The sequence below is a fragment of the Haliotis asinina genome, chromosome 7, assembly GCF_037392515.1.
Source record: "Haliotis asinina isolate JCU_RB_2024 chromosome 7, JCU_Hal_asi_v2, whole genome shotgun sequence".
In the NCBI taxonomy this organism is placed as follows: domain Eukaryota; kingdom Metazoa; phylum Mollusca; class Gastropoda; order Lepetellida; family Haliotidae; genus Haliotis; species Haliotis asinina.
The window spans coordinates 5,618,574-5,646,527 of record NC_090286.1 but is presented as its reverse complement, the minus strand read 5'-3'; the positions used below and the strand labels follow the sequence as shown (position 1 = coordinate 5,646,527).

Genomic DNA, 27,954 nt, shown 5'->3' with positions numbered 1-27,954 from the left:
AATCACAATACATGAAACAACATACAACAATGTGTTTGATAACAATAACAAATTCTCACTAAGTAAACAAGCCCGAGGAACCTTTGTCGCTATTTCCTAAATGCAACTATTGGAGTGTATGTCTCATTTTTGTCACATCAATATTTCGAGCTCCATGTCATTTCCAGTGTATCTGAAACCCTCTGTAAAGCTGAGAAAGGTTTGTGAACTTTTTAACAGGTCAATGGACAGAATGTGCAAAAAGCATGCAGATTAGCAGCATGACCAGTACGCATACATACATGTAAGTCTACATTCAATTTTGGACATCAGAAAGGGAGATAATTCAGGATCGCATAAAGGGTAATAATTCTTGAAATAAAAAGGGAGATAACTCAAAAAAGATTCAAGCTATTAAAGGTAAAAAATTGAGGACATGATAAATTGGGGTTAATTCTCAATAAGGGAGAATATCAATAGGAAGAGATATCAACAGGGGAGATAACTAACAGCATTATGATTCAGTAGCATACATTTCGTTATTCTTGAAATGCCCGAGCTAAATTCCTTTTTACTTCTGACGTGGATACATCATAATACTATACAATTTTAACATCTTTCAACTTCCAATCAGATGTAATAAAATTTATTCCTCAAAATAACCTCTGTCAACGTTTGCAAAGTCCCATATCATGACATAATATCATGCATATAACGCACGTAACATGGTGATGACTGTGGTATGGTCATTATGGCATTGTAACAGGCATATACTAGTAACTGTGACATCTGACATGCCGTGGGGTCTATAGGAAAGGCTATCACTGAAGTTGTTCTCCCAAACAGATCTTGAGGCAAAGCATGGCATTAAAACAAAGTCTGACTTGACATGCACACAGTTGTGTGTACTCTCTCGCACTGTTCACTGGACTGCTAAATGTGTGTAATATACTACCAGTGATAATACCATGTTTGTGGTCAAATCACAGCAGACAACTGCAACATGCTGATTGGCCTCTACATTCCAACACAGTGACAATTTCTGTGACACGTCACGTGACACTTTCTCTGACAGAACAGGGAAATCACCTGTAAAACCTGGAATACACTGCACTGTCCAAAACTGGTAATATTAATACTAGGATGAGTGAGTGACTGAGTGACAGAGTTTTATTTTACACCACATTTAGTTGTATAACATCAATATCATGACAGGGACACCAGAAATCACACATTGTATCCAAGTTGGGAACTGAACTCAGGCATTCAGCTAACACTTAAACCACTATGCTATTCCACTGCCCCCTAATAGTATGAGGTTCCAGAGGCGGACATGAGAATAAGAAATATGTGACATAAATGTGTGAAATACATCACATATTGCCAAGCAACCAAACATACTAAAATACTCTATTCCCTGACAGGATGTCTACAGTAAGAAATACATCAGTCATCCACTTCATGAAGTAAAAGTCAACAATAGTTACAACCTTGATATCAGAATTTCTTATTGACATAAATGAGATATGAATTTTAAATGACAATGATCAGAACTGTTTTCTTTACGCTATTACTCGCTATACCAGACAGTGTGGTCAGTGTGTCCAATATTGACAGGCTACACAGTACTTAACTAAACCCTCAACTTCAAATTCAGACACAAAACATTAATGCATGCAAACCATGTCAATGCTGATCAACAATAAATATGAGATGGCATTTTGAATACTCCAATATTCACTACATTTTATTTTGTCACGTCAAAACCTGACCATTCAAATATAATGTAACTAAAGCCTGAATTAAAACTTTGGATGCTAAAACTAAAGTGTATAACCATGTCAATGCTGAAAAACATATACTACTCAAAAAATGTTAAGGACACTGTTATTGTTTCATGTCTGAGTAGTATACATGAAAAATGTCTTTGTTAAACCAAAATTTAAGACTAAAGCCTCAACGTAAAACTTGGAGCCATATGAACAAAAGTTGGTATCTAGGTGGAACATGTCTGAAAATGAGTGATCGTGCAACACTTATGGAATGTGATTCAACCACGACGGCTGTCTGTCTTCAACACATCGATGATGACACATTGGAAGGGGAGGGACATGTCTCCTCCTAGGCAGCTAAAATAAGGCAACATGCTTCCATCCTCCAGGATGAAGTATTATGACACAGTTCATTATGAACACATAGCACAAGTTCCTGACCAGGAATTATTTGTACACATCACAGACGTCAACAGAGCGTCAATGAGGGGATGGCATGAAACTGAATGTTATAAGGCTAGGACGAGTCTTCATTACCATACTCCTCTTGGATGTCTTTCAAGAACCGAATCAGATTCTTCAGGCCAAACAAATAGCCTGAATCAGGGCCTTTGTGCACCACTTCGTCATCCCAGAATCCTTTGCGAGTTGCGTGTGCAAAATCAATCATTTTGATTTCAATGACTGGATGGTTGCTTTCATGCCAGGTTGGGGAGTCACCATTGGCATTCTCCTCGGAGGAATCCTGTGATATTGTCTCCTCGTCCTCTTCTCCTCCATACATGATGAGGAGAGAGCTAGAGTAGAATCGGAATGTCTGCTGTTTCAGTAGCTGCGAGTACAGTTTTTCTAGCCGCTGGACGATGGGCTCGATGACACAGGTTCGCAATGTGTGTCCATTATGAAGGAACTGATATAATGTGTCCTTGAATGTGTCCACCATCAGTGTGCGACCAAAAAACTTGTCACGGGTAACATAGATGCCTGTTGTCTGCTGGTACACCTGCAGGTACAAGGTAAATGGACTCAACACACTGTTGTTATTATTGTTATTATCATTATTACAATCTATTTATAGAGCCTGGAGTTTCAGCTTGGCTGTTCCCAAGCGCTTTGTTTTTCCCTCGATCACTGGACGTCAATCTCAGGAGCACACTGTATTATGAATCTTAACATTGTTGCAAGTGCTTGGAAGATCAAGTTAATGTGGCTTTCCTATCCTTAGAAGTGTTTCCAGGAAGGTTTACATCATATTGACCAAAAGTAAGTGAGTGAGTGAGTGAGTTTAGTTTTATGCCACACTCAGCAATATTCAAGCAATATGGCAGAGGTCTGTAATTAATCAAGCCTGGACCAGACAATCCAGTGATCAACAGCATGAGCATCTGGGTAGGGACAGAGAAACTACTAAACAGGAAGTAAATGAATCAAATATGGCGCTTTGGTATCGCTTTGAAACCAATCACAAGACAGAAACATAATTGAGTCTGTCAGGGATCCAACCAATGATCATGGGTTTTGTCACGCCCAAGGGACACAACTCTGCATAGTAAATTCCAGCAACTTCTGCAATTGGGCCACCTCACAAAACATGATCACAGTAATCCATTGCTTAAAAGAACAATTAGTGATAGGGTAATAACATTTCAAACCTACAAAAGCTCTCCTATCTATTCAGCCCAAAAGGGTGAAATAGCTGTATTTTGGGGATTTATGCAAGCTTTTGGGGATTTATTCAAGCTTCAATACAAGCTGAACATGCTGCTTACTGAGCATGGGTCTACTATGCTAGAGCACAATGGTGCAAGAGTTATTTCCCCTGACCTGCATTCCGCACATTCGTAGTCCAAGTGACACGGATGTAGTTGCTGCACATTTTTTGACCTGAGTTTCCCTCTTTTCTGCCGTGGCATCATCCCCATGCTGCCGTGGACCCATTTTCAGATCCAAGATACAAGGGTACTTGAAATGTGCTGCTACATTTTCCAACAGGATAAATTCTTATCAAGTTAAGAAAATTCTAAAATGACTTCAGTGTATACTGGATAGTGACTGGTTAATCAGTCATCCAGAGGTACATAATCACATTATAAACCTCTGATTTTCCAACAAAGTATTTATTTTAAATCGTAATAATGCAAATATGATAGAATGGAGGTAAACATATTGTGTTTTTTCATCAAATTTAGTGTTCCCATAATTACGTTAAATACCTTTGTTTATCTCTTGAAAATTAATTTAATAATTAGTTGAACTTAATACTATCAATGGTCTGTATTTCAAGAAGAAACACAGACAGAGACTGTAATTACATCAAATCAAACTGGTTCATGACTTTACATCAGTATCAATATTGTCACGAAGGATACTGGAGTGGTCCGGTCCATGTCGGTCCTGCCTCATGCGAGCCAGCTGCTCCTTGTGGCACTTCAGGCTCCAGGGATTCAGAGCTGCTTTATTGTTGCGAGCCTTGCTGCCACTGCCCACGTCAGGTGTGACGTACGTCTTATCTGTCTTGGTGCTGACTTCTATACTCCCACTTCGCAGCAGTTTCATGCTACTCCTGCAACAGTTGATCAACTCAGCTACATTACAAGGAACAGAGCCTGAAAAAATCTAAACTGTTGGCCTGACTCTGAACACTGATCCAGTGCTATAACGAAGGAAAACAGGTGATGCATGTCTTAAAAATGTATTCTTGGGTGAAGCCTGAGACTATCAGATTCTGCCATGGGAGGCAACTACACAGCAGAAGCACTTTCAACATCAAAAATCACAAATGCTAAGACAAGAAAATTGAGTTTCCCTTACCCTGACTTGCTTGCTCAACCTCAGATAAATTTAGTGAACTCTTTTGATGCAATATCATCATAACAATATTTCCAGATCCAAGTGAAAGAGTTATGCAAATTAACTAGTCAAGTTTGTTACGGAATAATTCGTGTAAACTAGTTAAAATACTTTGATTGTGGCCAGTAAAAGTAAGCGTTCATGGACCACACAAACCAGGCATATTGCAAGTTGCGATCCCCACCATCAGGCGAGATGACAAGCCAGGTCACAGGTCTGCCATCCAATACACAGCTGTCAGTGTAACCAACCAATCCTTAGTCACCTACAACAAGCAGCGGGTACAAAGAAAGAGCCCCACATGTAACAGGGCAATGTCCTGTTTCTTTATTTTTTAAACCCTTGACAATATTCCAGTACTACAGATGCCAACTGTAAATAATCAAGCCTGGGACAGACATCCAGTACTACAGATGCCAACTGTAAATAATCAAGCCTGGGACAGACATTCCAGTACTACAGATGCCAACTGTAAATAATCAAGCCTGGGACAGACATTCCAGTACTACAGATGCCAACTGTAAATAATCGAGCCTGGGACAGACATCCAGTAATTTATATTGAGAGCAACAATTCACACTGTTGGGGTACTCTGACAAGCAGACCACATGGTGTGAAGAGCCAAATCCAGGGAGTTTTCCTCTTATGACCAGTACCATTTGCAGGGAACAATTTCAAGAACACCCACTGGTGCTTGCCAACCTGAGCGAAGGGACCTAAGTTGTCTGCAATTGTGCATTGCAATGGGTGAAGCGTACAGCCTGTTTTAGCAGTTACAAGCGGAATTAATTTGGACTAGCCTACATCTGCTCTACCTATTACAAACCAAATGGGATTGCTCATCTTGTAAATGCATTCTCTGCTCAGGTCCAACATATCCTTGTTTGCCAGTACATATATTGTATTCTACCATGGACTTTTACCTTATCTCATTTGGTTCAACAAATTACTGGCGCCATCAGTGGCCTTGTAGTCTAAGTTGCCACTATTCACTGTGCACTGGATTAACAAAAAAAAATTAGGGTTTAAACCTAGTTCCCCCATATCTGTCCCTTGGTTTGTCTGCACCATAGCCGTTTTCACCAAAGACTCCATTACACTGGGTTTTACTCAAACATCAAGCAGGATTTTACTGCATAACTTTCACAATTGCTTCTCCCTCACTCTTTATTCAATTTTCGGTGTTATGAGTAGAAGTAAGCAAGTCGGTTTTTCTGGACAACAACACATCACTGCATGTGATGTAGTCGCACATGTTTTTCCACACTGATCACAAACAGACAGAAAAATCAGGAACCTGGTACTGATCCCACCATCACCCATTCCTGACAAGTCAAAGGGGCATAACTCTGCATAGCTTATTGCACTGCCTAAGAAAAATGTGACAACCAGCATGATAGAACCGGAAGACAGATGAAGGGAGATAACTCACTTAGATTGTTCCAGTCGGTTGGAGAGGGGTATTGACACGGCAGCTCCTGAGGACTCTGAGTCACTTTCACTGGATGTTGGAGAACATGAGTTGCAGTGATTTTGGTTCTTCGGTAATGGGTAACCAATCAGCTTGATGTATCCATCGCTGTCCTCGTGGATCTTCACCTCAATCATACCTGCAGCAAACACGATTAGGTCCCGGTTGTCAACGCGGTGGGTAGACAGATATATGATTACCATTCAGGAATCAGACAGATAGGTGGGTAGATTGGTGGTGCCTGGGTGGATGGATGGAGAGAAGGATGAATGCGATGGAGAAGTGGGTAGATGTTTGGTGCCTGGGTAGGTTGATTGAAAGAAGGATGGACGAAGACAGGATGAATCAGTGGGTAGAAATATGGATGGTAGGTAGATGGATGGTTGATGGATGGAACGTGGATAGTTGGTTGATGGAATGTGGAAAGTGGATGAACAGATGGAATGTAGATGATGGGCAAATGGATGGTTGATGGAATGTGGATGTCTGGTTGATAGAATGTGGATGGGCAGTTGATGGATAGAATGTTAATGGATGGTGGGTGGGTGGATGGATGGAATGTTAATGGATGGTGGGTGGATGGGTGGGTGGATGGATGGAATGTTAATGGATGGTGGGTGGATGAATGGAATGTTAATGGGTGGTGGGTGGATGGAATGTTAGTAGATGGATGGTGGAATGATAGAATGGAATAGAAATGGATAGTTCATTAACAAAAGAGACCTGGAATCTGCTCTGCAATACAATCCCTGCAGATATTAACACTATTGATTACAGAACCGCAAACCAACAGCATTCCTGACAATGGTATTAATCACGTTAATAGCACCATTAATGAAATCCAATAAGCGCTATTCATAGGGAGTGGCTTTCTTCATGAAGAAGGTAATTAACTACAAAGCAACACCCAAGCAGGAGTATTCTGGGCAACTTGCCTCAGTCTTCTGAACATGTGCAAGACACAGCAGCAAGTTGTCAATATGTAAGCATTCTAATACTCTACTGATGAAACGTCTTTCACCAAAACGTAAAAAGTTTCCATTTCTGACATCCGACACGTCAGAGTACCTTGACGATGAATACAAAATAACTGACTAATGTCAATAAAACAATACAACAATTTATATGCAAAAAGAAATACCTAGGTGTTGCTCGAGATAGTAAGAGCCAAAGCTGGCAGGGACCATGTACGTAAAATAAGGTTCTTCTCTCCATTTTACCCATACTTAACCTTCAATTGTTTTACACACCCAGATATTGGGAGTGAACTGATTTCAAAATCTTATTTTTCAACATACATCAACACAGAAGGATTTTACATCATGCAATATAAATATGTTTAGACTAAAGCAGTGACTGAGCGAGTGATTAGGGTTCAACACTGCCAACAGTATTCCATTTATAACATGGCATGAGAACATATGCAGGAGGACACGCATCCTGGACGTTAAACATTTTGGGAAACTCATAAGCATGGGCAAGGTGCTCGCACACATACAAACTGGGAGTTGAACCCATGACTGTTGGTTTCTAATGAGCCCAAGGGACAGAACTCTTGAGAGCAAATTACAAGAACCATGTGACAACCCTCTGCCTATCACACTTCCACCTGCTGTAAGTCCCTACTCACCTCTATACTGGGGTGTAAACTCCTTCAGCTCCTCAGGGAGTGTTTCATAGAACAATTGTTCCCGCGGAATGAGAGGCTTGCATAGTGTGTCCTCATTGTACCGTAACATAGAGTGATGGCCGCCGACCTGATGGTCAAACGGCTCTAGCTGTACCGGCCTCATCGTGTTGCTCTCCATCAAGTGTTCTGGCATACTGGCCCGCACACTGCCACATTAACACAACTGCTGGGAGCGCTCCTCACTGTACCTGAAACAAACATCCACATAGTTAAACCTTTGCATATTTACAGTCTCTTCTTAACAGGGTGCTACATCTTCAGAATACTGGATACCTACCACCACATTGTTTAGTGTCACGTTACCCTAACCCCAACGCTACCCTACACCTTACCTAACCAACACATTACTCTAACCTTAACCGAAACCTTACTTTAACAAAGCCTACACCGTACACTAACCTTTACCGTAAACCTACACTTTACTCTAAATTAAGCATGACCATAATGCAAAAACCCAAACCCAAACCCAAACCCAAACCTAAACCCTACACCTAAACCTACACCTAACCATAACCCAAAGTAAACTTGCTTGCTTTCAAAGATGGCCGAAAGTATCCAGTATTCTGCAGTATTAGCAACAAGGCCAGCAAACCATTCATTTCTGTGTCTAAATCAAGCGTGCATGTGAAGGAATACCTACTGAAAGTCCCGAGATTCCAATCCAATTGCAGCAGGTCAAAAATCACAGCATAACCCCCTCCCAACTATTTGAACACTGCATGTCAAAAGAACATTTCATCCGATTCTAAGATATCAACACATACACAGCATGAATATGGTACTGGCTGGCCACAAGTCACAACCAAGGTGAATCTGTGTGAAACCGATCTGTGCCAGACCAGCATCACACCCTTGGGTTGTTGAAGCTCTGAGGCACAAGGAATACAAATTACAAAAATTATCACCTAATCATGCTTACAGACACTGGAATGTTTGGGATCAATGTCATGTGGTCATACTGAGCATGACCTGCTATCAGGTCCTCTCAGGTTATCAGAGTGAGTGAGTGAGTTTAGTTTACGCCGCACTCAGCAATATTACAGCTATATGGCGGCGGTCTGTAAATAATCGAGTCTGGACCAGACAATCCAGTGATCAACAACATGAGCATCGATCTGCGCAATTGGGAACCGATGACATGTGTCAACCAAGTCAGCGAGTCTGACCACCCGATCCCGTTAGTCGCCTCTTACGACAAGCTGAGTCGCCTTTTATGGCAAGCATGGGTTGCTGAAGGCCTATTTTACCCCGGGACCTTCACGGGTAAGGTTATCAGAGAGATGAACTGTATCAGAATACACAAGAAGAAGTAACAGACAAGTCAGACATTACATGCCAACAATGGCCAGGTTTCATCTGATACAGCAAGTTCAGAAGAAACAGTCTTCATGGTAACAGGTACATGTCCATGGCAACAGGTACATGTTCATGGCAACAGGTACATGTCCTGTCCACACTCTGATACTCAGTCAGTATTCCTACTTCATACATGAACAAGATGCAGAGAAACTTTCCCGAAATTGTTTGTGTTTGTCTTTTCTTTTTTCATTAAAATAAGAAGACAGGGGTATTTTGGAAAACTGAAAACATTTGACAAGTTCCTGAGGAAACCTTACCAGTCATTAATGTGATACCTAAAAATATTTTATTCATATTCATCGTAAATGTTAATTTACACTTTCAGTTGCAGGTGTAGGAATTTCCTTATATGAAAGAGGAATCACATGAACCTGAAACTGCAGGGTAATCTCTCGTAGTATCACTCTACTAATTGAGGACATATGATATAGAGATAATACATTTTCAGACAGTAAATAAGCACAAAAATGCTTCTAGAAAACGTAGCAAACATCTTTTGAAAACAAAGTCATAGGTTCCTTGAGTGTCCAAGGGAAGAAACTCTTCATAACCAGCTACACAGCTAAAAGTCTTAATGTAGCAGCGACAGACACCAGAAATGGGCTTCCATTGGTCTTTCCATTGCTGAATAATGTGGAAGAAATAAGGATAGTTGTTTGCTTGGAACAGAAGCCACCATAACAGATCATTGAGGCATACTGACTACAGCAAAATAGGAATGGTTAGGTTGAAGGGCACGCTCCAACAGTTAGCTAACCATGCTATTGACTGAAACATCCATTGTGTGTGTGTGTGAGTGTGAGTGATGGGGAGGCTGCCTCTGTGTGTGTGTACAGGGTGGGTGAGAGAAGGGTATTGATAATCCTCATGCACAATTTACACAGGTGTGATCTCCCACTGATAAAACACTGCACAAGATTACAGCTTTCTAAACAGTTTCCACTATAGTTGGAGACATATTTCAAACACAAGCTAATAAACGTCACCACTTCAAGTTTATTATGTTTATCCCATGTATACAAGGTCGATGCACAAGTAAGTATATAATGCTTTCCATTTCAATACTCATGTTTACATCCTGCTACTGTTAGCTCCAGCAAACCAATCTGCACTACTTACTCTTGTAACTTCCCAGTCTGTTCTACTGTGAGTGTGACACAGCAAGTTATTTCTCCTGCTGGCTCTACTAAGTGCAGCAAAGGAAAAACAACAAAATCACATCCCGATACATACAAAATCAAAGATGGCTCCCAGGCACAATACTGAAATTTCAATTACGTTGCTTAGAACATGTTTACACCTCCTTTGTATATTCATCAAGTTTATTGTCACAACATGCACATGTGTTTGAGGGGTTTGTTGTTTAACATGCACATTCCATTTTGTGCAGTAAATGGGAAAAAATCAAATTCTCAAACTGAATTAACTTCCATAAAGATGCCTTAAACATTATATATCCAGCTAAAAGCAACAGACATCCACAAATGTTTCAGAAGAGAAGTAAAAATATATAATCATGATAATTCTGGAATATGGTCTTTTAGGCCTGTCTAGCTAAAACTGTCAGAGATATAATGAGTTTAGTTTTACCCCTCACACAGCAATATTCCAGCTATATGGTGGTGGTCTGTAAATAATCAAGTCTGGACAAGACAATCTAATGGTCAACAGCATGTGCATTGATCTGTGCAACTGGGAACTGAAGACATCTGTCAACCATGTAAGCAAGTCTGGCCATCTGATCCCATTAGTCACCTCTTACAACAAGCATAGTCGCCTTTTTTGGCAAGCATGGGTTGCTGAAGAACTTTTCTACCATGGATCTTCATGGGTCATCAGAGCTATAAATATCTGAGATAGGACAGGCGTGATATGATACTGACAGGTAAACCAACAGCAAACATCCAGCTTGTCACATATGTTGACATCTACCAATCAACAGCTGGTCTCAAATCAGGACAAAACCTATTATTGTTGGCCAGGAACAACTCTAACAAGCCAGAAACACAACAATGAAAAAAATTATTTTTTTCACCTGTGCATGACAATCGTTTTCATGTTTTGCCTTGTATGTTTGATCATTGTGATGGCTTGAGTTTGATTTATTAATTTCTTGCCACACTGATCATAATGATCATGGCAACTGTATCCAAAGCAGGGTAAAAAAACTGTCTGGTGCACACTGAGATAAGGAAACAGCAGTATCCTCGCTGTGACTTGTTCAGATCACAAGGCAAAATGTTATAATATATAATCTGTAAATGTCTCCATCACTACACAATATAGGGCCTTCTTCTATTCTGGTGTGTTTCCTATTCTCGCAGTAAACACATTTTCTGCCGAGATCCCCGATTCGTGATACTTCATTGACCGGGAACTAGGAAGTGTCCCAAGTCTTTGAATTATCATAATTTTGCAATGTAACGAATATTCGTGAGGTTTTACCCACATGGAAAAATCGTAACTTTTCCCAGCCCTTTCCGACAGGATTCTTCTTCCATACACTTCATGACGTTACTTCCTCGTTATACCGCGAGAATGGGAGATGCCTCAAAAAGTCAATGGCGGACGAGCATGTGCTTCATCGAGCTCAAGAACAATAATACACCTGATGGATCAAGTAGTTGATAGATGCAGATGTTAGAGGGGGAATCTCTTTGTTTAAAAACAAGACGCATACATAGAGAGGAACTGTTTGTATTATTTTTTCAGGTGATATCCGTAAGTAATATACCCAACACTAGGAACATGTTCTCTATTAGATCATGATGATGGAAAAATATATATTACATGATTTTTCACACAGTTTAAGTAAACTTAGTATCAGTACTTTTTGTTACACTCCTCAACTGAGTCTAACAAAACCTAGTAGGAGGTCTCACTTGTTTTCGTATCAGTCATTAACATTTTCTGTAACTTAAACCACAAAACTGTGCACAGGATTTAATGATTATTCAGGTTGTTACAATAGGGCTGCAACAATTCAGCTTGATTCATCGAAAATCGAATTTGAAGCCTCAGTTTAGATTTTTCATAACCATTATCACTGTTTTGATTCAACGTGTAAATACCTATTTAAAATATTTCCACACAGCCAGAACATTTTTATTCCAACTCCAGCAGTTTTGAACGCTGAAATAGGGTGAATCATGATTGGTTGACGTTAGACTAATTATAAAATGAAAATCATTGTTAGTAGACATCACAAACTTGACAATAGATATCACAATAAAAAACTAACAGTTAAAAGAAATCTGATGTTTTTACTTGTATGAAGAATCATATTAAAAATTATCAAATTGAGGGTCCAATATCAAAAAACAACTTGAACCGAATCAAATCTGGGTGAACTATAGAAGCCTTAGTCTATGAATTAACTGATCTTTCCACGCCAAGCCTAAAGCCTAAATAAAGTGTTGGGTGTTTCTTTAGTTTTAACTCTGAAGTGAGAAGTTCACTTCTATACACTGCGCAGGAGTTGTAGCCCCTCAAACCACAGGATGGCATAATAATTATTACTGCAATGAGGACTGACACTTTTACAAAACAGGCCTTTAAATGGTGTATTATGGACAGATACTAAAAAGTATTTACCTCCATATGTTCCGCAGCCAATTTTGGTCCGAAACTAGCTGTAAATGTCTTTTTAAGTTCACAAAGGAAATGTTCCATTTTCCATTTTATGAAATAACTAATAACTAGTTTTACTGCTGTATTTACCTAACAGCGGAAACAATGAGGGGTAATAGTTTTCGATACTCATACTCGATATTCATAAAACTGTACTGACTGCTTTTTCATAAAATACCTTCATATTTACAACAGTTTGTCCAAAACATTTCTGCCAAACCAATGCTAAATAAATACCTGCGTCTAAGAGGTGGTCCATCTGCTGAATACTTGAGAGATATATTTCAGAAACAGAAAACACCTCCCATGGAGAGATGGTGTGAGCCCGCCAGGAGCCAGGAAACATTTTTGAGAACTGCCACTGCCACACAGATAATCTTACTATAAATGTACATATGTCAAAAAGACAGGATATTTCATCCTCCAAATATACATCTGATGCTATCGAACTTGTGTTGTTAAATTGACTTCGTATTGTTGATACATGAATACATAAAGCTACGATGTAATTTCATTGAAAGGAGATCATGATGAAGACACCAACATCAGCTTCTATCATTATCTCAAACTGGCTTCAGATCAAGATAAACTTTGTACTTAGTTCACACGTGGTTATCTGTCTGATCAGTATGTTGGGTTTACTACGCTGGTGAAAGCCCACAATCACAGCTGTGAAACCACTACCATTATTCAGGAGTGATATATGGATTGATATCTACTAGCAGTGGCAATTGGACAGTCTCAATATGCCAGCTCAGCAAATCAAAGTCAAAATCAAACACTATTCCTTTTCACTGGGGTTCAATTATCCCATCCCTCAACACCTAGGACAAGTCCGTTTTCATTTCAGGCAATCAATAATTGTATCTTACTTGTGTGGGGGCTACTAGATAATTTCCACTTATGGTTTCAAACTGCAAATAAACTCGAATTAAATTTCATATCTGACTTAAATTATAGCTATTAAATTTAAAATGATAATAAAGTATAGTTATCTTTTTTAGCTATTTATCACTTCTCAATAAACAGTCCACTAAACATTAACATCAAATACCATGTTGACTTATTCTATCATAATTAAATCATGATCATGTCATAATATCAGGCTAAGAGGAAAATTAGTCAGGACAAGTTACATTCTTTATGTCAGTTGCCCTGTAACAAGTGGCATTTAAGAAAAAATTGAACCCCTGTTTTACAATGAAGAAATATTACCCCTCATTCCAATACTTGACTGTATAGCAGTAATGGCTTCACAAGCTATGGATACAAACACATGTCAACTGTGAACTTGAAAACAATGACTTGAAACACTATCCCATGTATTTTAAATGATGTAATCAGTTGTCTTTCAGCTACAGTTGGTGCAATGATGGTACTTACTACTGATTCTAGCACATCTACATATCCCCCATGTTCCTATCAGCATCAGACTGCATGTGACACAGAGGCACTGCACTTGCTGTTTCATCCCAAACACTGTATTCACAGATGATGATGGTGAAGATTCACAGATGAGACACTGATGATAGACACATGTACACAGATGATACAGACACCACATCGACATGCTACAGACATGCTACAGACATGAGGCAGAGTTGACATACATACATGATATATAACCCTCTTGAAGATTTGAGTAAGAATTGGTCTTCAGCCATGTCAGCCTCTATCTACAATAAACAGCATGGTGAATGAATGAGTGAGGGTATTCAGTTCTATTCCGCATATACGTATAAGAACAGTCCAGCAAATCCCTGCAAGGGACAATAGGTATATATATGTACATCATACATTGTACCCATCTGTAGAGTCAAAACTGGGTCTTCGGCATGACAACATGACACTGCTATCCTACCACGACACAATACAACAACGTTCTATATACATCTGTATACAGTCATCATATCATCTCTAGGCTGACCCTGAATCATGAGTCACGACACGAGAACAAGACCACAATCACTCTAATGGTTCACCTGATCCTCCAATACGTCAACTGTATTCACCTAACATCTGATACTCTGTACTTCGCACAAAATATAGACATTGAACAGTTTCCACTCAATGGCATCAACCATGAATGAACAGTGTCCTTGTACAATGTACAGCAGACACCTGATGTGCATGATGTAGATATGGTAAGTACACATACATGCAAGTGCAATTCTCAAAAAGAACCTCTGCGATACACCGGTAGTTTTACTGTTCTTTGTCAACGGGCTTTTAATATCTAATTTTACTGTTCTACAATACACTAATTAATTGTTCTCTTCATGATATGGTTGAAATATTGCCGAAATGACAATAAATATTAACTCACTCAGTTACTCAAAGAGAAGATCTGTTCTCCAAACAAACACCCTTGTTTGTACTCAACTCAGACGTATCAGTTGCTTGACATCTGTGACAAGCACACTACACCACGGACACAGCAACACATTAATGTTACAATGCTACATATTGACATCAATAATAAAGTATAAACAGTAGCTCACAACGCGGGATATTCTGACAGTGACAGTCATCATTGTGTTCTGATTTTTCATTGTTGGTATGCCTGTCATTGATTTAACACCATACTTACAGCTGCCTGTAGTTTAGATACGGTAAAGAACATTCTGGATCATACAATCAAGTGATTAATATATAAACAAGCAGCAATGGTACAATGACATACAATAAGAATATCAACATGCCTCACAAGATCCAAATTGTTGCCTCTTACTGCATGAAAAGGTTACCATGGTTACCCAGAAACCTCACTGGATGACAAGCTACTCACTCAGCCAGAGCTCTTTTCCATCCAAGAATCACTGAGGGTGGACAAGTATAGGTTACCATGGTTAATGGGAACTTATTCTACCCAAGAACCCTCACAGAGAGATAAGCTACTCACTCAGGTAGAGATCCAAGTTCTTGATCTACATCACAATAGCATTATATAGTGACTTGTCGGTCAACTCAGGTCATTGTTACTTCTTTAGTTGCTCTTATTTATATTATGACATTTACAACCTTGGCCATGTCGGTCGTCACATCAACTGTCGACGTCAATGGCATTGTCTGCTTACCTGTCTATTGTTTTCTATTGTTGTCTCTTTATAAAGATTATCACCTGAGTGTTTTGGGATGGTTAATATCCTGCATTAGGAATAAACATTGTATTTAGCAAGCCTCGCTAAATGCAATGTTTATTCCTAATACAGGATATTAACCATCCAGAAACACACTCATAAGATAACCTATATTTATTCTATATGCGATGTGGTCTGCAATGATGATATTGTCACTGATCGAAATGTCTGCAGTGAACCAAGTGTCTGAAATGATCAAACAGTCCGCAATTCCAAACTGTCTGCAGTGATTAAAGGGTCTGCAATGATTAAATAGTTTGCAATGCCCAAATTGTCCACCATGATCAAACAGTCTGCAATGAACAAATAGTCTGCAATAATCTGATGGTCCAAAACAATTTCCTGATCTCCAAATGATACAGCCGTCTGCTATGATCAAATAATCTACAACTTGTTACAAACCCAACAATACAATTAATCCAAGAAACACTTACAGCATCATAATCATGTGTGCTCAGAATAATTTAGGTTTCCCTAATGAAGTTACATGGACGCTCAGAGTGTCACACGAAAAAGAGATGTAAGACATGTCTTGCACACATGCTACACAGCTGCTGCCTGTACACAGGACCTGTATGTTGTACTTTATATGTGGGATATAGATCTCCCTAGTCGTCACACTAAATACATTCTGTAAATCGATAGGCAGCAGAATAACTCCAGATGAAGCTAAATAGTCAGTGATCGCATTGCATTACTCTAGAGGCAGTTCCAATTGAAGAAGACCTGTTCAGGTGTGAAGTGGTATAGACTAGTCTGTTATTCCTGTGATCCTTTAGCATCGACAACAGTCATGCACGTGACTTCTCATTACCTACACTATGTGTCTGTGGAATAATAGACACTATTAGCCAAGTTAAACACAGTTACAAGACTTCGGATACGGACAAATGGCAGGAGTCACAGGTGGTTACATACAAATAGAAACATAAATTGTAAAGCACATTTTCCTCAACATGCTCAGTGACAGAGTTCATCCTCAATCAATTTGTTAACATACCAAGTGTCTAACTGTCTAACACTGGGCCAATCATATTGCAACATTATCATGTGTACTAGAGTGTGTCATTACAGGCCTAGTCATATTTATGGCGCTACCTTAAAGTTTTATACATCTTAATCAGATGTTGATTATCAGATTATATTGCATATGACAAACAAAATTAACATCTATGTCATTGAGACCTTATGATCAGCAGAATGGATATCACTCTTAAGTAGAGGAGACCTTATGAGCAACAGATGGGAAATTCCCTGTAGTTATGGAGACCTTTATAATGATCAACAGGAAAGTCACCTGTAGTCATGCAAAACTTTATAATTAACAAAAGGGAAAACCATGTGTATTTACGGAGACCTTGGGATCAACAGACAGGAAAACCACCTGTTGTCATGCAGACCTCATGATTTGCAAGTGGGAAATCCACCTGTAGTCATGGAGACCCTATGATCCACAGATGAGAAAACCACCTGCAGTCATGGAGACCTCATGATCAACAAGTGGGAAAACCACCTGTAGTCATGGAGACCTTATGAATATATATGATAAACAGATAATAAAACTTTCTGCTGTCATGGAGACCCTGGGATCATAAGTGTGAAAACCACCTGTAGTGGAGACCTTATGATCAACAGATGGGAAAACCTCCTGTAGTCATGGAGACACTATAATCAACAGAAAGAACACCTGGCTACTGTTTTGCTGGATTTGATTTTAAAATTACCATAATGACTGATATCACTGCCTCACCTGTAAATATCAGACCTTACAATAAGCAGCAGATTCATCTTACCCAAGTCAACAGCTCTGGGGCGGCCAAACCAAGCATCAACTGAAATCAATACCGCAGCCCAACAAACACCCACCTGTAGTTGTGAAGACCTTATGATCAAGTGAATAGCCAATGTGGCCCGTGTCAACAACACCATGCTAGGCTGACCATCAACTGAGATCAATACCGCAGCCCACCAGCCCATACAACACCATGACTTGTAACGTCCACTGTTTGAGATGGGCTATAGAATATGTTGTATTGCCTGTAGTGAATAGTTGTCTTTAATGGTTGTTTTGGTGTCAGTAATTTATTCAGACGTAGATTACACCAGAGACACCTAAGTATGTTCATACGTCAGTGAGTGCATCTAAATAGAGTAGTATTTACTCATCCATGTATTGGAGCAGATAAGGGCTTACACCAAACAAATTGCACTTTAAGTAAGACTTCCTGCACCCACCCTCATGCCCTCCCTCACCTCCACCCTCACCAACCCCAAATGTAGGACATGACGCTGACCTTATTCATGAAACTCTAAAGCAAGAACATGTGTGAGGTGAAATGACTGGACCACATATTGAAGATTATCACACATACAACTATCTTGCAGCTGGTGTGTGCAGTAGGGGCGACTATTGACGGGGAAACAACTAACGCGATAGCAACAGCACATTGTAGAGTACTACCAACCAGTACTACCATGGCAATAGTTTTTTTCTCCTTGAAATATCTCATTTGAAGTCATTTCCCAACTGAATGTATAATTTACATGAAACCAAAACAAGCTGTTTCAGTCTCTTAGAGCATGTCCTTTAGTGATGTGGATGAGGCTCCATATAAGTACTCTTATTATTATTATTAAAAATAATTGAAACCTAGGTCAAGTAAACGATTAAACCATCAACTCAATGAAGCTGCAAATCTGCACCTAAACAATACAAAAATACAACAGAAATAAATAAACAAGAAAATAACAGGTAACACGGGGACAACACTATGTCAAAGTCAAATGAACATGGTAATTACTGTATTTTGTGCTGCGTATTTATCAGTGGAAGTCAGTTACTAAGCTGTCAATAGTCACACACAATATCGCAGCATCAATAGTGGTTCTTTCTCCCATCCATAAATTGTTACTGGAGACTCAACAATTGCAATCCATCGACAGTTTGATGCATTATTACAGCCATAGCGTGTAACTGCTTGTACTGACACAGATTTAGGCCAGGTTTAGCGCTATTCCACTGAGACATCATGCAACTCTTAGATATGGATAACATACTCAGACACATACTGACCAATCCTTGATGTATCACTATAACAATAAGCATCAGGAAGGGTAACATCAAGTATCATCTTTTATCCTCTTTTGGTATGACATGGCCCTGAAATCAAACCATCACCATTCCCTTCTACTAAGTTCTAGACTATCTACTAAACCATGGAGGGGCTGCTTATGATTATGAGAACACAGTGACACTGACAGTGTGTGGTCTTACTCTTTGGGCCTGTTTGAAAAGTATTTCTGTTAATTACGGTGTGTCAGCTGGATGCGGGACAGGATGTTGGCATTGATCCCATTAGGGACAGATAATCTGGTCTTTTCTGGAGAGGTTGGGGGCTTGAATACCTGAATACTCAGAGTACAGGGCAGAAACATTACTTGAACTTAGGTTGTGTTATTTATCAACAATAGTTTGATCAATATGCTTGATGTCATAAACGTTTCTCATTAGACATTTCTTCTTTTCTCTCCTTCTTCCTCTACAAATTACGTTCTACACATGTCTGAAACATCATCCCATCTAACAATGATACACCATCAGCCAATGACCCTTTCCTCCAAACTCATATATTCCTTCAGATTGTCATCATCATCAACTCTACCACCAACATCATTTTTATGATGGAACTGACACCAACTGAAAGAAAAGTCAATTAATTTGCTGAATAAACCGATTCCTATCATAGTCAATTATTTCTTTCAGTTGCGAAAATACCGCAACAAATATGGTTATCACAATAAGTGAGCCTTAGTTTAGAAATAGATGCATGTTGTCACTGCGGAACCCACCAGACCAGTGTATCGTCTTCTTACACCCTTGACTACCCCATCTCTCGTGATCACCAACAAAATACATAATACATGTCCTCAGCTTCTCACAAACTAGCCTGACTAATGGTATATGACAAGACTGACTAACACCACACCAAAACATTCTGAACTTCATGAAAATCATTTGAACTTCACACTAAGGTACCAGAACATCTATTACATACACACGATGAACATCTTCAAACTACATTTAACAAAACACGCACCAAATAAAAATTCTTGTCAAACTGCATGTCGGAAATAAACAAAAACCTAAAAGCTTTAAAGAGGATGTCTTGAACATGTTCAAGATTGTGTCTGGAATGATGTTCCCTGACAGAACAAAACAAAAAAGTTAACATGAACATATATAAGTGCTTTACAAATCTTCTGCAACAACACATCTGTTTATCACGTTTATCATGTTTACCTTGTTTACAAAAGCTAAATATATTACACCCATTGCATACTGTACATAGGTCTCTTCCAGTTCTTGTTTCAAAAAGGATTCACTTGTTACATTTTACGTTAAGAAGTTATTTATCCCCATGAGACAGGAAGACAGGATGACAAGTACAATGGCAGCCATACATGTATTATAGGCCTTGGGTGAAATCTTTTAAAAACATTACTGGAGCATGCAAAACATAACTCCACATGACGCTTCTTTGACAAACAAAGCGTTGCTATGGGAAGGTACTCCATATAACTGCATTATTCGACAACATAATCAAACTGTTTAATGTTACTGACACCTGTCAACGCTACAGGCAACTTGCTTCACAAAGGGCGGGAAGCACGACACATCCAAGGTCATTGAATAAAGAGGACCTGTTTCATCAAGTGATCTTAGCGCTAAGATTGCAACTCACTTACTTTACCTAGGCTTGTCATTGCTACGATCATTTATCCAAACAAGGCTCTGGTTATTGAATGACCATACTGATTCATAACGATAATAAAAACTACAAAATTTTAGGTTCACGTGTCACACAACACAACCACTATCATCATCATCATCATCATCATCATCATCATCATCATCACCACCATCACACTCCATTTACATGTTTCCAAAAGCAAACCTATGCAACCAGTCCTACATATAAATACTATGAGAATCAGATGCAGAACACACCCATGGTCAAAAACTGAAGCTGGAATACTTCAACATTAGGCAGTAATAATTTGATAAGCAAGGTCAAAGTTTGCTCTCTGTTCACCAGAAGAACTTAGTGGAAGGGGTGTCAGATAACAGGTATCTTATCAGAGTAAACATCTGATTATAATGATACTGTTGACATTACAAACAACATTATTGTATGGTAGCATACTAACACTACATACATTATGAACTTAATAGCACTCGAGTTAATGAGTCACCTCATTATACAAGTGTAGTCACATGTTGCCAGAGATTCAGAGTTATATACTTGATGGAATATCTTATATATCGTATGAGTGACCCCCTCTCAGGTAGTCACTAGTACACGTTACATCCTCCACTGATATACATTGAGCAAAAGCATAATGAGCAAATTTAGGGATATTTTGTATGAAATCAAGACTTTAGCAGTCACTGTAAGAATAGCCCCAAACCATCTATGATCTGTAACTATTGTTGTTCAGTATATGACCTTTGTTATAAACATAATCACTCTCTCTCGTCTAAATATCCATTTTCTGCAAATTGTCCTTAATCTTAAAATACAGACAACGTTGTTTACTCAGTGCTCACATGATGAAACTGTAAATAGAGCAATGAAACAACATTACAAAGAATAAACTAAGCTGGTATTCTCCACAACATGTCAGAATTCATCCTATTTATGTGTGTGACACAATTATCAAACTGACACATAGAGGCCATGCTGATGTCCTACTGAGTGAGACGATAAACCCGAGATGCTACACATTCAACAAATTTCAAAATTCAACACAAACATCACCACAAATTCCTTTGGTAAAACAAAGGTACTCCAGGTATACACCATGCAGACAAGATTTGAAAGTCACCCATAAGATTACTCATTGTTATAGAGGATTATGATGATGATGATGGCGGTGATGATGATGATGATGATGGTCTCAAAAAGTGATGTTTATTATCAAGACCTTTATTTAGTAAACACCAGCTTTAGGCCTTTTGAAGACTAAGTAAATTCATCAGGGCCATCTCAAGCCCTGTGTACATCTAGTAAACAAACAAAACAATTTTAAGCATGATGAGGTCAAGGCTTCTCAGCAATTGCCATGTCAAGTGTACTCATGTGTCCTGGAGTGTGCACTTTCATAGTATTATGGTTGATTGGTTTGCTGTTCAACGCACTCACCAATATTCTAGCGGTATGGCAGCGGTCTGTAATTTAGTGTAAACATGGTAGTGAGTGAGTGAGTGAGTGAGTTTAGTTTTACGCCGCACTCAGCAATATTACAGCTATATGGCGGCGGTCTGTAAATAATCGAGTCTGGACCAGACAATCCAGTGATCAACAACATGAGCATCGATCTGCGCAATTGGGAACCGATGACATGTGTCAACCAAGTCAGCGAGCCTGACCACCCGATCCCGTTAGTCACCTCTTACGACAAGCTGAGTCGCCTTTTATGGCAAGGATGGGTTGCTGAAGGCCTATTCTACCCCGGGACCTTCACGGGTTGTAAACATGGTAAGGAATCGATTCTGCACCAGTCAATCCAGTGATCAAAAGCACTAGCATCAATCTATGCAGCTGGGATGCGAGGACGTGTCATCCAAGTCAGCAAGGCTGACCATCCGATCCCGTCAGTCACCTCATACCCCCCTCATCATGCTCATACGACAAGCATGATCATGATGAGTTACTGAGGTTGTAATTAAAACCCATTCTAACCTGGACTTTCATAGGTCTGTTAGTGTTAATATCATGACATGAATATATCTTCAGTCTATCTTGTTCTTTCGATCAAACTATTATAATTATTGTTGGCATATTTTTGAGGATTTGTTTTGAAATGAAGTCAAAAGCACACATACAACAAGCAGCTGTGTGAAAGGATGCTACAATGTTACATGGAAATTACCATCACAAGGAAACCTCTATGTCATTGTCTGAGTGCTTCGCGCATGAAGTAATTTCCAAATGAAATCAATTGAGTGTGACATGTCACCTTTAGTTCATGCATGATTCAATTCTGAAAAGCAACAATGTAATAGCTCTATCAGTCACAGTTTTTTGATATATCAATACAAAAAAGCAAGACAATATGTAAAATGCACTAAAAGGTTTGCAGTAGGTCTGTCTGTTTTGATTTCAGTGTGATCCCATTTGTTTACAAGCACCAAAACATTCTAGCCATGTGATAAGTTTACATCTGATGTGTGGTAACTGAAGCAGAAACGCCTCTTGAAGAATGAGGTGAGGGGAAACAAGTACACTCTGGGATCAAGAGCCATTGTTTGCCAGCAATGCTTCAGAACGGTTGACATACACTGTGATACAGGCTCTTTCATGCATCAGAGTAGGACATCGCATGTTCAGAAACACTTATCAACTGTAGATCACCAAGGGAACTCCATGGGCCTTGTTTGTTCAGCATGTCAAGGAATAACATCACAAAACATGCAAAAACATGCATCACGTCCAACAAAGAGCTTATCAGTCCTGCATGTTTAATATTCATGTTTTATATTGTTATTGCTACTCAGAGTCAGCTTTGTAACTATGGTCAGTCAAAAGGTTGTCATCAATCAAAACAGTCTGATTGACAAAGAAACACAGCAGATGTGGAGCATAAAATATAAACAGTTAGCTGGTTCGTGAAAACATCTGGCATGTCAAGACTGGAATCAAGCTGGACTGTCTCTCGTAAATGTGGGCTGAATTCCTGTTCTCCATTATGAGTCCACAGGACACCAAATCGGTATTTCTGATCTGAACAATATACAAAGAATGTAAAAGGAATTTTCGATTTGAACTATATCCACAATATACAAAAATGGAATCTCTCGTCTGAAGCAAAATTTCCTTCAGGATAATAAATTATAAAGTACTATCATATCATGTACACACATATAACACAACACAATCTGGTGATTATCGATACTACTTTGACAATTATGCCGTTAATTATGCAAAACATCAATACTAACGAGTAGTTCAGAGTGTTTGGTTTTGGCATTACATTGTTGCTTCTGGATGATCCCATATACAATCTTCTAGCAGCCTGTAAACAATCACGTCTGGACTAAACAAACCAGGAAGTGATATTCTACAAGATGTCCCAATGTCAGACAGCATTGACTTTAGGCAGAAGAGTTCCACCACATGTTCCACTTTGTGGTTACCATGGTTACTGGGGTACTTCTTAATCTGGTAAAAGTTATTGATGAGACATGACATGGAATTACATGTCACATCGTGGGATCAGTTTGTTTTACACTCCTATTCAAAACTGTTTACAAGTATGGAGAATCTCCAATCAAAGTTTATAGCCACCTGATATTTATCAGAAGTATCACAAATACAAAGTCTCACCCATTGGCTTCTTCACTATGTTACAGTGTGCAATAAGATGAACATATAGAAAACACTCCAAAACAAAGAATTTCAAATTGTTTCTAAAAAGTTAATTATCATATAAAACTGCAAATGTCTCAGCAATTGACAAACTGACCAAACTCATAGTCTTGTTAAATTCTGTTTATTGTTTTAAGAGCAGTTAATTATTCTACTGAGACTGAAGTTAAAGGACGTGTATGGGCTAGTAGGCTTCATATACACAGTCAGGTTCATCAATATCATTTGGCTGTTGTAGAGATTAGGAAACATTCATTTTCGTATTTTCTGTTAACACAGATTGCCAGTCAGACCATTTCAACACAAAACTCGTTGGACAAAGTTTATCAGGATGTATGCAAATTGGCATACATTTGGAGCTAAGGAATATACTGCAGTGTGAAAATGTGTTTTGGAAACCTGGAGCTAGCACAACACTATGTGCTATCAATACACTGACAGACACGCTATTCCTCAGCTGGTGCACCATATAAGCAGAAATCTATAGTAACAGTGTGTAGGTGCACTAGTATATGAACTAGGACTATGCACTGGATCATCAATACTATCAGACTAATACTATACTTAAATCATGGACTGATATCATCCTGAGGTCAATATTTGAGTCTTTTTGTCCCAAGTCTCAGTAAATCATACTAAATGTCACCACTGAAACACTTCTGAACTTATGCTATTATGATTACTGAATTCAAAACTAATTCATGTTACAACTTGTAGAGGTGACTTTTATTCCAATGATAAGCAAATACATAACAAATATTGAGGAAGAAGCTTTGTGGTTTGTGTTTCCGTACTAGATTGAATACAACACATGAAGATGAAAATAACTGTGAAGCCTTTCCAACTTGGCAGTAAAGGGCACTAAGTTCAGAATTCCGGGTAAATCCCTGTTCATGCAAACACATTTTGTAAAAGGAATTTTGACTGCCTACCATTGTCAGTGGTGAAGTTAACATTGAAAGGGAAACTGGACATTAAAAATAAAAGATCACTGGTACCTAGTTTATACTGTCAGTATTCTTTACATGGTAATGTTTGTTTGTTGTTTAATGCCACACCCTGCAATATTTCTATGTACATGACAGTAATATATAAATAACTGAGAGTGGACTTGGCAATCCACTGTTTGACAGTAACAGCAGGAATCAAAACAGTTGAGATACAATGACATGACAACAATGTGAGCAAGCAGGACAACCTGACAAGCAATTGTCCTGAAAACACCTATCCCAAATCTACCTGTGGGTCTTTAAAGGTACATGGATAATGCTTACTCTGTCTTTTACATTAAATGAAATTTGTAATTTTCTACATGGTCCGTAATATGACAAGGGTGCAATGTGTGTCCAATGTGTGAATCTGATTGAAATCAATTGAACAAGGCTAATTTACTGTTTATTCAAAATTGGAATTGTACCTAACTCTACCTGTTGTTACATACTATCCTTGGTAGCAACTTCGATATGAATATTAATGAATTTGCTTTTGATACAGGAAAACCTGCTACACAGGCTGGCTGGGAAATTGTTAGGCCTATATCAATATTCATAAATTCTGACATCGTGCCACATTCCTCATCGTGGACGACTGTTCCCACACCGGTCACATTATTGACACTACAAACGTGATGGAAAATTACGTTATCGTGTTAACATTTGACTACGACTTTTCAGCTAGACTGAAACTTAATCACGGAAAATATTCACCTGAAATGGAGACTCGTTTTTCTGTCCGTCCCTTCCAATATGGCCTCAGCTGATCGACTGTACCAAAGGGAAGTAACTCCGAATTCCCACGCACCTGACAGTTCAAACCGTAATAAAATCCCCAAACTATAAATAGGATTGACACTGCACTCCCTAACTCGCGAGAAGGCTCGAGAAGGGTATGTGCACTTTGGTACAAACGTGTGATTCGGGACGATGTTTATATATAAATTTTTTAACCTCAAGAAATACCGTATTGTGATTATAATAAATCCAACTTATGTCCTGGGTATTTAAACTTGACTTTTAAGCGAGTGGACACCGATAGGGAAATGTCAACGCAATAGTTTACAAAATGACGCAATTAGGTTGGATCTGTATGTTTAGTGAGAATATTACGAAATACTTGAAATACTTGTTTACATACTAATATCTTGTCTGTAATATGAAATTAATAGTTGTTGTTTTAGATTGTTTGTTTTTAGAACTAAATTGTAGAAATTATCCCCTCATGTGTTTTTGACCAGCATTACGATTTGCCAGCAGGCTGGTTGGGTTAGTTCTTCGAGGCACCGAAAGTCACTGGACTGAGTTGCGTTTGTTAGATACGTCAGATCAAACTTATGAGTTTGGGTTCGAATCTTGGTATGTTTCCAGTTTTGACAGGCCCATGCCTGTGTTCGTTGGTTCACCTGACAGGCAAACGCAGAAGGCCAGCGGTACTTCGGGTTGTCCTCCCATATTAAGCTGACCATGACGTGTCAAGACTCATGAAATGTTAGTTTAAGCTGCTTTAAATCCAAATTACTAAACAACTAACGTTTGAAAACAAACAATCTGAAGACGTGAATAACACGTGTTTTGGTTGACATCGATATGTGTAATAATAATCGATATTAGTGTATCAGGAATCAAACCCTGATCTGACACAATCGAACACACCAACAACTGTGCTACTGATTCTTCGGGTATTGATCTAAACGTTGCGTGCAGGGCATCGAAGATACCAACTCCTTATCAGGCAAGAACAAATTCGGGTTCTTCCCATAAACACGTCGAACAAGGAGGGAGATTTATGAGGAAAGATAAAGATATTGAGATAAAATCAATTCCCAAGGCCAAGTAAACAATGCCTTTTACAGACTGCAGTTTAGGTAGGACATATTGGAATTAATTCCTAATTAAACTCAACAATTACTGGTCCCCGAACCTGACCATGCGTCAAACTCGATCATGAAACATGGTTAGACAAGTTCGACCAATCAATTCGAGTTTTTCAGAACGATTTTTCTCGTCTCAATTATCAAAAGGCAAAACAAATTTCGATTTTAATGTCTTCAAGTGCAATATGTTATTCAGAATGTCCTATCTGTATGCACAAACAATCAATTTGTTAATTGATCCCCGCTTCTTTGAGTCACGCGCAGATTGATGGGAATCTTTGAACATAACTGAACATGGAAAATACTAATTACAGTAATCAAGTGTTATCGCTGAAATTACAGAGCTGGAATTCACGACTTTGTTCGTAGAAATATTGAAAGAGATTTCATAAAACGTCATCTTTGTAATTTATATTCATTTTTATATTATAATGTATTTATATAACGTCCAGTTCCAGTTCAGCAACTTTCAGGCCCTTTGTATTTTCCTCAGTCATAGGATGTCAATCTCAACTCCCTGTGGATCATACAACTCTTGCAGCAACTAGGTGCACCGAGTCAATGTGTCTTTCCCATCCTTATAAGGTATCCATAATCCCAGCGCTGTGTCCAGTGTCAGCTGCAAGTGACACCTACAATGGGTGATTGTACATATGTATGTGGCTATGATCTGGTCATCTAGTAACGGATTCGTCAGTTCCTTTGAGAGCTCAGGGTGTACTGTACACTACGTGTTGTAACATCACTGAAAGAGTCTGCGCACAA

The 27,954-nt window shown here is 38.9% G+C and overlaps 1 protein-coding gene across 1 annotated transcript; it reads right to left on the bottom strand.

The window, feature by feature from the left end:
- Nucleotides 1-1,131: 1,131 nt before the first annotated feature.
- LOC137291343 (inositol hexakisphosphate kinase 1-like) lies at nt 1,132-26,085 on the bottom strand. Its single transcript, XM_067822650.1, has 6 exons — nt 26,027-26,085; nt 7,703-7,950; nt 6,034-6,211; nt 4,121-4,314; nt 3,576-3,751; nt 1,132-2,754 (listed from the first exon to the last, which is right to left on the bottom strand). The coding sequence occupies exons 2-6, from the start codon at nt 7,893-7,895 to the stop codon at nt 2,269-2,271; spliced, it is 1,227 nt and encodes a 408-aa protein (XP_067678751.1). The 5' UTR covers nt 7,896-7,950; nt 26,027-26,085; the 3' UTR covers nt 1,132-2,268.
- Nucleotides 26,086-27,954: the final 1,869 nt, after the last annotated feature.